Below are 11,782 nucleotides of genomic sequence, written 5' to 3'. Positions count from 1 at the left end.
TCTGCTGCTGATTTTCCACACACAAATCAATCAAAAGGGACTTCCCCAATGAAATCGATAATTAATGACTACGCCCCCATAGCTGTTCATATCCCGGATGCAGGCCCCAATTTTGTTATGAATCGTAAAACTTCAGAAACGAATCAGCACCAATAGACTACACCTGGAACAACACACACAAAATGCTGGTGGAACACAGCAGGCCAGGCAGCATCTATAAGGAGAAGCACTGTCGACGTTTCAGGCCGAGACCCTTCGTCAGGACTGCCTGAGACTGCCTGACGAAGGGTCTCGGCCTGAAACATTGACAGTGCTTCTCCTTATAGATGCTGCCTGGCCTGCTGTGTTCCACCAGCATTTTGTGTGTGTTTGAATTTCCAGCATCTGCAGATTTCCTCGTGGAGACTACACCTGGAGTCTGTTTTTGATGTTAAAACTCTCTTTATTAGAATCTACTTGTAATATAGTAACTTAAGCAAGATAAACAAAAGTTAACAGTGTTATGTGTATATATGTGTGTAAATATAACTCCCAAACTATTGAGCTCGGGTGAAACAAGGTCTGGAGTCCTGAGATGGTAAATTATGAAAGTTCAGTTCAACCACAGAATAGGTGATGAGAGAGATATTTGTAATCCAGGGTAAATGTCAAGGGAAGGCAACTATGTCGAATTCCACAGGTTCCATGGTGGTAAAACAAGAGAACAGTCACTGTAGATTTTATCTGTCATCCTTCCAAATCCACATACAAATTATCACCCAAAGTGACTTGTCACAAGGCGTATTGTCTTCAAATGAATTACCACACCACACCCAGGCAAGGGTTAACACATCAGTGGTCTTCATAGGATACCCCAAATCAGATCCACTCCTATCGATTAAACGAGGTGACAACCACACATTCGATGTACGCTGAATCGATAATTAACCCACACTTGTGGGCATAGGAAAATTCCAAACAGTGACCCTTGGCACCTATTTCCCTTGTTTCGATCCTTCCATTTTTCATCATTCATCTCCGTCTGACTCTGAGTGTCTGTGTCCTCAGTTAAAAATATAGAAGCTGGGAGTGATGTAAACAAGCTGCAAGTCAGACTGATTCACCTTCTTAATCTCTCTCTCTTAAAATGACAGTCCACAGCAAACAAAACCTCGGGATTCATAACAACTTACTGGTGTGCCAGTAGTTGGGATGACTGAGTGAATCCTTTCCCGCAATTCTCAGCAGGTAAATGGCTCCTCTCCAGTGTGAACTCGCTGATGTCTCTGTAGTGTGGAAGAGCGAGTGAATCTCTTCCCACATTCTGAGCAGATGAATGGCCTCTCTCCAGTGTGAACTCGCTGGTGTTCCAGAAGGTGGGATGACAGAGTGAACCGTTTCCCACATTCTGTGCAATTGAACAACTTCTCACCGGTGTGAACACGCTCATGTCTCAGTAGGGTGGAAGATTGAGTAAATCCCTTCCCACATTCTGAGCAGGTGAATGGCCTCTCCCCAGTGTGAACTCGCTGATGCCTCTGTAGTTGGGATGACTGAGTAAATCTCTTCCCACATTCTGAACAGGTGAATGGCTTCTCCCCAGTGTGAACTCGCTGGTGTCTCTGTAGGGTGGATGGATCAGTGAATCCTTTCCCACAGACTGTGCAGGTGAACGGCCTCTCCCCATTGTGAATTCGCTGATGACTCTGTAGTTGGGATGACTGAGTAAATCTCTTCCCACATTCTGAACAGGTGAATGGCTTCTCCTCAGTGTGAACTCGCTGGTGTTTCTGTAGGGTGGATGGATCAGTGAATCCTTTCGCACAGACTGTGCAGGTGAACGGCCTCTCCCCATTCTGAATTCGCTGATGACTTTGTAGTTGGGATGACTGAGTAAATCTCTTCCCACATTCTGAACAGGTGAATGGCTTCTCCTCAGTGTGAACTCGCTGGTGTTTCTGTAGGGTGGATGGATCAGTGAATCTCTTCCCACAGAATGAGCAGGTGAACGGCTTCTCCCCAGTGTGAACTCGCTGAGGACTCAGTAGTTGGGATGACTGTGTAAATCTCTTCCCACATTCTGAACAGGTGAACGGCTTCTCCCCAGTGTGAACTCGCTGAGTGTTTCTGACCCATTTATGTCAGGATTTAGCCTTTTCTATTTCTCTGAGCTGCTCGTAAATGTGTACAGTTCAGTTAAGCTTCACTCCACAATTTCAAAAGCAACAACCCAGTCAGTCAAATAGTTCCACACAATTAAAATAGTTTATTACATCGTTTTAATTTTGTACTATTTATATAATTTAACGATGTGATATTTATATTCTTATTTTAAATCACAATTGTTAAAATCTATTGTTATGAATTAGATTCTACTGCTGTCGCAGGGACAACAAATTTCATGTCATATGCCGGTGCTATTAAACCTGATTCTGATATTGATATGGGAGACTCACCACCGGTCACCTGATCCCAGTTACCACAGATCGTAATGAGAGATTCAAGGCTTTTCTATTTATTTGCATTCCTCAGAAATGACAACATTTCAGTTTCCTTCTGAGGTTCCAGAGCAGAAGCTCAGTCTGTCTAATATTTCCACACAATTAAAATGGGGAAATTTGTTTATTATCATCACGTACTGAGCTACAGTGAAAATCTTGCCTGATCTACCATCCACACAGATAGATACATTACAACAGTACATTGAGCTGATATACGACAGAACAATAACTGTAACAAAGCATTATGGCTGCAGAGAAAGTGCAGTGCAGATAGACATATGGTGCAGGGTCACGTCGAGTTACATTGTGAGGCCGAGTCCATTTTATCATTCATTTGGCTTATAACCACAGATAGGAAACCGTCCTTCAGCCGGGGGTTACCCGCTTTAAGGCTTTTGTATCTCTTCCCCGATGGGGGAGCGGGTTTGCAGCAAGAATGTCCAGGTTGTGAGGATCTTTGAGTACATGGCCCGCTTTTCCGAGGGAGGGGAAGTGTAGGAAGAGTCCATGGAGTGGAGGCTTGTTTCTCTGATGTTCTCTGCTCTCCAAAGTTCTCTGCAGTTCCTTGAAGTCATGGGCAGAGCAGTAGCCATACAAAGGTGTGAAGTATTGACAAGGAGCTCAGAGACCTCGGCCTTCACCCTGCCTTGTGTAGATGGATCCTGGACTTCCTGTCAGATCGCCAGCAGGAAGTAAGAGTGGGCTCCATCTCCTCTGTCTCTCTGACGCTCAGGACACATAACCCACAGGGTTGTCTCTTTGGCCCTCTAATTTACTTTCTGTGCACCCATGACTTGTGTTGCCACCCACAGCTCCAATCTGCTAATTAAATTTGCTGACAGCACTACATTGATTGGCCTAATCTCAAATAATAACTTTCAATCGATCAAATGCCTCCTGACAGGGCTCAGTCCAGACAAACTTTTCACCCTTCTTCAGGAGATTAGTCAGAGGAAGAGCGATAGCAGCAAAGTTCTTACAGAACTTACGGTAATATCCATCCATTCCCAGAAACCTTCTAAGAGCCTTCTTACCAGTCAGAATAGGAACTTGAGAAATTGCCTGGACTTTTGCCCGAACAGGAGCCAACTTGCTTTGACCTACAACATAGCCAAGACAGGTCACAGTGGCATGGCCATATTCACTCTTAACCAAGTTAACTGTAAGGCTGGCCAGGGAAAGACTGTCAAGCAGCTTTTCTACTGCAGAGATATGCTCTTCCCAAGTGCCACTCCTTGTGACTAAGTCATCAATATAGGCATCTATGTGTTCTAACCCTCGAATTACAGAATCAATCATTCTATGGAATGTTACTGGAGCATTTTTCCTTCCAAAAGGCAAAACACTGTATTCACACAACCCAGATGTTGTCACAAATGCAGAAATTTCTCTCCCTCTGTCCATCAATGGAACACACCAATACCCTTTCAACAGATCTATCTTTGTAAGAAATTAGCTATTCCAACCTTATCGATGCAATCATCTACCCTAGGGATGGGATAGGCATCTGTTTTTGTTACTGCATTTACCTTCCTATAATCAGTGCAAAATCTAACACTACCGTCAGGTTTGGGCACAATAACGCAGGGTGAGCTCCAATCTGATGTTGCAGGACTAATAATAACATTTTAAGCATATATTCAATTCCTTGCTCAGCTAATTTACACTTTTCTACGTTCATGCAATATGGGTGTTGCTTAATCGGTTTGGCTTGACCAATATCTACGTCATGTACTGCGACCGTGGTTTGCCTGGGAACATCGGGAAATAAATCTTTAAACTTCAGAATTAATTCCTTCAGCTGTTGTTGTTGCTTTGGCTGCAGATGAGCCAACTTGTTATCAATATTTTCTGGAACAACCGAATTCATTAGCCTAACTGGGACCACGTTTGGCTTGTGAAAAGTCTCAGACGAGTCAATTGTTTCATTCTCAGGGTTACCAGATTCATATGTTTTGACAACAACACTCACAGATGGTGACTGCTTGACAAAATAAAGCTTTATCATATTTATGTGTACCACCTGTGTTAGTTTACGTCGGTCGGGTGTTTTAATAACATAATTCACATCATTAATTTGAGAGACTATTTCATACGGTCTATTGCATTTCACCTGAATGCAGGTATAAACCACAGGTATGGGCCAGCACAATCCACTATAAATGTTAAAAAGGGTTCACCGAATGCGGGTTTAGACAACAGTGGGGCCACTGGGGTGACCTGATTAGGTTTACCCACAACTTAACAAGTGTGACAGCTTCTGCGAAAGGTCACAACACCTTTCCTCAAATTAGGCCAGTAGAATTATTTCATAATCCTGTTTACAGTTTTATTCACTCCAAAATATCGACCTAAGGGCATATTGTGGGCCAAAGTTAAAATTTCAGCCCTATAAACATTAGGAACTACAACTTTGTGAACAATTGCCCATTCCTCACTCGCTGGTATAGCAGGTGGCCTCCACTTCCTCATTAACACTCCATCCTTGAGATAATACCCTACTGGCACTTTCTTAATCTCATCATCTGAGAGAGCTGTTTCTTTCAAAGCTTCACTCTCAGGGTCTCGGTTCTCTTCTGCTATAAGCTCCTTCCTAGACAGGGATAAATTTTTCTCATCAGACTTACAACCTGAACCCTGTTGAAACAATGAAGGCAGAAATTCCCTGACAAGTTATCATAACCTGAATCTCGATTTTGGCTATCATGGGTATCAGAATCATGCTGCACAGAACCGTCTGTGTCGGCAGACTTTTTAGCCATACTTCGAGTTACTGCGCAGGAAGGATAAATGCTAAAATCCATCTGTGGGTCGACAGCGGTTGGCTTAGTTGTCAACTGCACTGCAGGAACAACTTTACCATCTGCCAGGTCATTCCCTAACAGCAAAGTAACATCTTCCACCGGTAAACTGGTGCATAATCCGGTCTTAACAGGTCCTGAAACCAACCCTGACTGTAAAGTTACCTTGTACAACGTCACAGAAACCACGCCGTCCCCAATGCCTTTAATAAGATTTACCTCACCAGTGTCAGTCTCATCACCAAACTTTAGAACGCTGTCTAATATAAGTGACTGAGAAGCCCCAGTAACTCGAAGAATTTTCACTGGTACCGGGGTTGACCCTTCATTTACTAATACAAACCCATTTGACATAAAATGATCGAATCCCGTCTTAACTCGGTCCTTAACTGAGCCTCAACAGAATGTTCAGAACCCTGTGGGTGTATAGGTGCTTCAACAGACTGAACACAGGCATTTGGGACTGAATCCTTTTCCTTTTTCTTCTTCAGGATGGAACAATTAGCCATAATATAACCAGCTTTCTTACAATAGTAACAAGTAAGACCAGAATATTTCTCCTTCAACTGCTTCCCTTCATCCTTACTCTTGTCACTAGTCCCAGCTTTAATTTCTGGTTTACCCTGGTGATCCCTGCTACTCTTTTGGAAGCTCTTATTCTGGGTAAACTTAACCTTATGAGTTAAAGCAAACTCATCTGCTAATCTAGCAGACTCCTGCAAAGTGGCAGCATCCTTTTCATCTAAATACGTCTTTATGTCTTCAGGGACACACCTTTTGAATTCTTCCTTTGAAACCAACTCTTTCGAGCTATTAAAATCATCATCTATATTTTATATGTGCACCAGCAGTCAAAACACACAAACTTCTCATAAGCAAATTCCATATAAGCCTGGTTCACAGATTTCCTCAAATTTCTAAGCTTTTGCCTGTATGTTTCTTGGACCAATTCATAAGCTTTGAGCACAGCCTGTTTCACTAAGTCATAATCAGCTGCTTAATCAACTGACAAAGCAGAATAGTCTTGCTAAGCCTCCCCCTTAATTACACTTTGTAAGAGATCTAACCCTCTTTTGGCCACTTTAATCTCAGAGCAATTTTCTCAAAATGCTGTAAGTATTTATCAACCTCTGCCTCATCAAATGGAGGTATCATTTTAACTTCCAGACTGGCCTCAAACTTATCACCAGAGTCTAACGCTGGACCCCTTTGCTGCAATCTATCTTTTCCAGCTCGAACAGCCTCTGACTTTCTGTTTCCTCCCTCTGCTTTTCTGCCTCCTCTCTGATTTTCTGCCTCTCCAGCCTCAAACTGCCTCTGCCTTTCCACAGCCTCCATCTTTAATTTTTCTCACTTGTACTGGAGCTCCTCACTAGGTTTACTTTCAGGAAACACCTCTAACTCCTCCACTTTAAACACACCCTCAGATACATAATGGTCAGCTGTTATCCTCTGCATCTGGGCCCTCCTCATTGTCAATTTCACCTTAGCAAGTTTTAACCTTCTAGCAAGGCTCAACAACTCAATCCTTCTGGTGTCCTCTAATGCCTCACAGGCTGGTGCTTCCAGACATCTAACAGCATCCACTGCAGCTGATTTTCCACACACAAATAAATCAAAAGGAACTTCCCCAATTAAATCGATAATTAATGACTATACCCCATTGCAGTTCATATCCCGGACGCAGGCCCCAATTTTGTTATGAATCGTAACGCTTTAGAAACGAATCAGCAGCAATAGACTACACCTGGAGTCTGTTTTTGATGTTAAAACTATCTTTATTAGAATCTACTTATAATATAGTAACTTAATCAAGATAAACAAAAGTTAACAGTGTTATGTGTATATATGTGTGTTAATATAAATCCAAAACTATTGAGCTTGGGGGAAACAAGGTTTGGAGTCTTGAGATGGTAAAGTATAAAAATTCAGTTCAACCACAGAATAGGTGATGAGAGGGAGATATTTGTAATCTAGGGTAAATGTCAAGAGAAGGCAATTATGTCGAATTCCACAGGTTCCATGGTGGTAAAACAAGAGAACAGTCACTGTAGATTTTGTCTGTCGTCCTTCCAAATCCACATACTAATTATCACCCAAACTGACTTGTCAGAATGCGTATCATCTTCAACTGAATTACCACACCACACCCAGGCAAGGGTTAACACATCAGTGGTCTTCACAGGATACCCCAAATCAGATCCAATCCTATAGATCAAACAAGGTAACAACCATACATTCGATGTACGGTGAATCGATAATTAACCTACCCTTGTGGGCATAGGAAAATTCCAAACAGTGAACCTTGGCCACTGGTTGCCTTGTTTCGATCCTTCCATTTTTCCTCATTCGTCTCCATCTGACTCTGAGTGTCTGTGTCCTCAGTAAAAACTAAACAAGCTGCGAGCGATGTAAACAAGCTGCAAGTCAGACTGAGTCGGCATCCTAATCTCTGTCTCTCTCTCTTAAAATGACAGTCCTCAGCAAAGGAAACCCAGGGATTCATAACAATGGCCAGTCCCCACTGTGAACTGACTGGTGTGCTAGTAGTTGTGATGACTGAGTGAATCCTATCCCATAGTCTAAGCAGGTGAACGGCTTCTCCCCAGTGTGAACTCGCTGGTGACTCTGTAGGGTGGATGACTGAGTGAATCCCTTCCCACAGACTGAGCAGGTGAATGGCTTCTCCCCAGTGTGAACTCGCTGGTGACTCTGTAGGGTGGATGACTGAGTGAATCCCTTCCCACAGACTGAGCAGATGAACGGCTTCTCCCCAGTGTGAACTTGCTGATGTCTCTGTAGGCTGGATAACCGAGTGAATCTCCTCCCACAGTCGGAGCAGGTGAACGGCTTCTCCCCAGTGTGAACTCGCTGGTGACTCTGTAGGGTGGATGACTGAGTGAATCCCTTCCCACAGACTGAGCAGTTGAACGGCTTCTCCCCAGTGTGAACTCGCTTGTGACTCTGTAGCGTAGATGAATCAGTAAATCCTTTCCCACATTCTGAGCAGGTGAATGGCTTTTCCCCAGTGTGAACTCGCTGATGAACCAGTAGTTTGGATGACTCAGTGAATCCTTTCCCACAGACTGAGCAGGTGAATGGCTTCTCTCCAGTGTGAACTCGCTGATGTCTCTGTAGGTTGGATGGCTCAGTGAATCCTTTCCCACAGACTGAGCAGGTGAATGGCTTCTCTCCAGTGTGAACTCGCTGATGTCTCTGTAGGTTGGATGACTCAGTGAATCTCTTATCACAGACTGAGCAGGTGTATGGCTTCTCCCCAGTGTGAACTCGCTGGTGCTTCAATAGGGTGGAAGAGTGAGTGAATCTCTTCTCACAGATTGAGCAGGTGAATGGCTCCTCCCCAGTGTGAACTCGGTGATGACTCTGTAGGTGGGATGACTGTGTGAATCCCTTCCCACAGACTGAGCAGGTGAACGGCCTCTCCCCAGTGTGAACTCGCTGATGACTCTGTAGGTGGGATAACCGAGTAAATCCCTTCCCACAGACTGAGCAGGTGAACGGCCTCTCCCCAGTGTGAACTCGCTGATGACTCTGTAGGTGGGATAACCGAGTAAATTCCTTCCCACAGACAGAGCAGGTGAACGGCTTCTCCCCAGTGTGAACTCGCTGATGTACCAGTAGGGTGAATGACTGAGTGAATCTCTTCCCGCAGACTGAGCAGGTGTATGGCCTCTCCCCAGTGTGAACTCGCTGGTGTTTCAATAGGGTGGAAGAGTGAGTGAATCTTTTCTCACAGACTGAGCAGGTGAATGGCTTCTCCCCAGTGTGAACTCGCTGGTGACTCTGTAGGGTGGATGACTCAGTGAATCCCTTCCCACAGACTGAGCAGATGAACGGCTTCTCCCCAGTGTGAACTTGCTGATGTCTCTGTAGGCTGGATAACCGAGTGAATCTCCTCCCACAGACTGAGCAGTTGAACGGCTTCTCCCCAGTGTGAACTCGCTTGTGACTCTGTAGCGTAGATGAATCAGTAAATCCTTTCCCACATTCTGAGCAGGTGAATGGCTTTTCCCCAGTGTGAACTCGCTGATGAACCAGTAGTTTGGATGACTCAGTGAATCCTTTCCCACAGACTGAGCAGGTGAATGGCTTCTCTCCAGTGTGAACTCGCTGATGTCTCTGTAGGTTGGATGGCTCAGTGAATCCTTTCCCACAGACTGAGCAGGTGAATGGCTTCTCTCCAGTGTGAACTCGCTGATGTCTCTGTAGGTTGGATGACTCAGTGAATCTCTTATCACAGACTGAGCAGGTGTATGGCTTCTCCCCAGTGTGAACTCGCTGGTGCTTCAATAGGGTGGAAGAGTGAGTGAATCTCTTCTCACAGATTGAGCAGGTGAATGGCTCCTCCCCAGTGTGAACTCGGTGATGACTCTGTAGGTGGGATGACTGTGTGAATCCCTTCCCACAGACTGAGCAGGTGAACGGCCTCTCCCCAGTGTGAACTCGCTGATGACTCTGTAGGTGGGATAACCGAGTAAATCCCTTCCCACAGACTGAGCAGGTGAACGGCCTCTCCCCAGTGTGAACTCGCTGATGACTCTGTAGGTGGGATAACCGAGTAAATCCCTTCCCACAGACAGAGCAGGTGAACGGCTTCTCCCCAGTGTGAACTCGCTGATGTACCAGTAGGGTGAATGACTGAGTGAATCTCTTCCCGCAGACTGAGCAGGTGTATGGCCTCTCCCCAGTGTGAACTCGCTGGTGTTTCAATAGGGTGGAAGAGTGAGTGAATCTTTTCTCACAGACTGAGCAGGTGAATGGCTTCTCCCCAGTGTGAACTCGCTGGTGACTCTGTAGGGTGGATGACTCAGTGAATCCCTTCCCACAGACTGAGCAGATGAACGGCTTCTCCCCAGTGTGAACTTGCTGATGTCTCTGTAGGCTGGATAACCGAGTGAATCTCCTCCCACAGACTGAGCAGTTGAACGGCTTCTCCCCAGTGTGAACTCGCTTGTGACTCTGTAGCGTAGATGAATCAGTAAATCCTTTCCCACATTCTGAGCAGGTGAACGGCTTTTCCCCAGTGTGAACTCGCCGATGTTTCAGTAGACTGGATAACTCACTGAATCTTTTCCCACATTCTGAACAGGTGAACGGCTTCTCCCCAGTGTGAATTCGCTGATGAACCAGTAGGTTGGATGACTCAGTGAATCCTTTCCCACAGACTAAGCAGGTGAATGGCTTCTCTCCAGTGTGAACTCGCTGATGTTTCTGTAGGTTGGATGACTCAGTGAATCTCTTACCACAGACTGAGCAGGTGTATGGCTTCTCCCCAGTGTGAACTCGCTGGTGCTTCAATAGGGTGGAAGAGTGAGTGAATCTCTTCTCACAGATTGAGCAGGTGAATGGCTCCTCCCCAGTGTGAACTCGCTGATGACTCTGTAGGTGGGATAACCGAGTAAATCCCTTCCCACAGACAGAGCAGGTGAACGGCTTCTCCCCAGTGTGAACTCGCTGATGTACCAGCAGGGTGGATGACTGAGTGAATCTCTTCCCGCAGACTGAGCAGGTGTATGGCCTCTCCCCAGTGTGAACTCGCTGGTGTTTCAATAGGGTGGAAGAGTGAGTGAATCTCTTCTCACAGACTGAGCAGGTGAACGGCCTCTCCCCGGTGTGAACTCGCTGGTAAGCCATTAGGTCAGATGACTAAGTGAATCCTTTCCCAGAAATTCAGCAGATGACCAACTTCTGTCCAGTGTGAACTGACTGGTGTGTCCGCAGGTGGGAAGACCAACTGAATCCTTTCTCACACACAGAACAGTTAAATGGCCTTGCCCAGAGTGGACTTGCTGATGTACCTTCAATTCTGATAACCGAGTGAATCCATTCCCACTGTCTGAGCAGGCGAAAGGCCTTTCTCCTGTGTAAATTACAGGCGTACCAGTTGGTCAAATGACCGAGTGAATCCCTCCCCACAGTCTGAGCAGGAAGGATGGTCGATTGAATCCCTTGCTCCACTTCTTAAATATCCAGACAGAGACAACAAAACTGGTGTGCTGTGTTTGAGATTCCTGGAGACAAATTCCTTCTCATTTTTAACCTGTAAAAAGATTTACAAAATCCATCAATGGGTTTAGGACAACATTTCAGATGAGATCACTTGAGTTGTCAAGGTGTAATCTGGTATCACACTGTTACAGTGAGGTTCAACCCAAGTTGGACAGAGAAACCATCTCCTGACTGGGCAGAGTGCTGGTATCTGGAATGACCATCAATTCCCTGATGCTCTTCCTGTTTCTATAAGAATGGGGCATTTCTGCCATCTCCAATCTGTGACCTGGCTCAGTTTAACTCTCTCCATTGGTATTATTCCCTGTTCCTGCTGAGCAGCATGGGTGCCTGACGCCACAGTAACTGAAACAGTCTCACGCAAATTGTCTTTCTTCACGTGAAGCTGGGATCTTCTTTTATGTGTTATTAACTTAAAGTGCCAGAATTTTAACACCATATAAAAAATTCCTGCTGAGATTAATGGTTGGT

General features: G+C 45.1%; 1 protein-coding gene across 1 annotated transcript; it reads right to left on the bottom strand.

Moving 5' to 3' along the window:
• Nucleotides 1–1,072: 1,072 nt before the first annotated feature.
• On the bottom strand, nucleotides 1,073–11,475 carry LOC140723139 (uncharacterized). Its single transcript, XM_073037769.1, has 2 exons — nucleotides 7,881–11,475; nucleotides 1,073–1,656 (listed from the first exon to the last, which is right to left on the bottom strand). The coding sequence occupies exons 1-2, from the start codon at nucleotides 10,934–10,936 to the stop codon at nucleotides 1,221–1,223; spliced, it is 3,492 nt and encodes a 1,163-aa protein (XP_072893870.1). The 5' UTR covers nucleotides 10,937–11,475; the 3' UTR covers nucleotides 1,073–1,220.
• Nucleotides 11,476–11,782: the final 307 nt, after the last annotated feature.

This window comes from Hemitrygon akajei, unplaced genomic scaffold, assembly GCF_048418815.1.
Source record: "Hemitrygon akajei unplaced genomic scaffold, sHemAka1.3 Scf000102, whole genome shotgun sequence".
Taxonomy (NCBI): domain Eukaryota; kingdom Metazoa; phylum Chordata; class Chondrichthyes; order Myliobatiformes; family Dasyatidae; genus Hemitrygon; species Hemitrygon akajei.
Note: the sequence above shows the minus strand (reverse complement) of the source record. Positions and strands in the feature narration are given on the sequence as shown.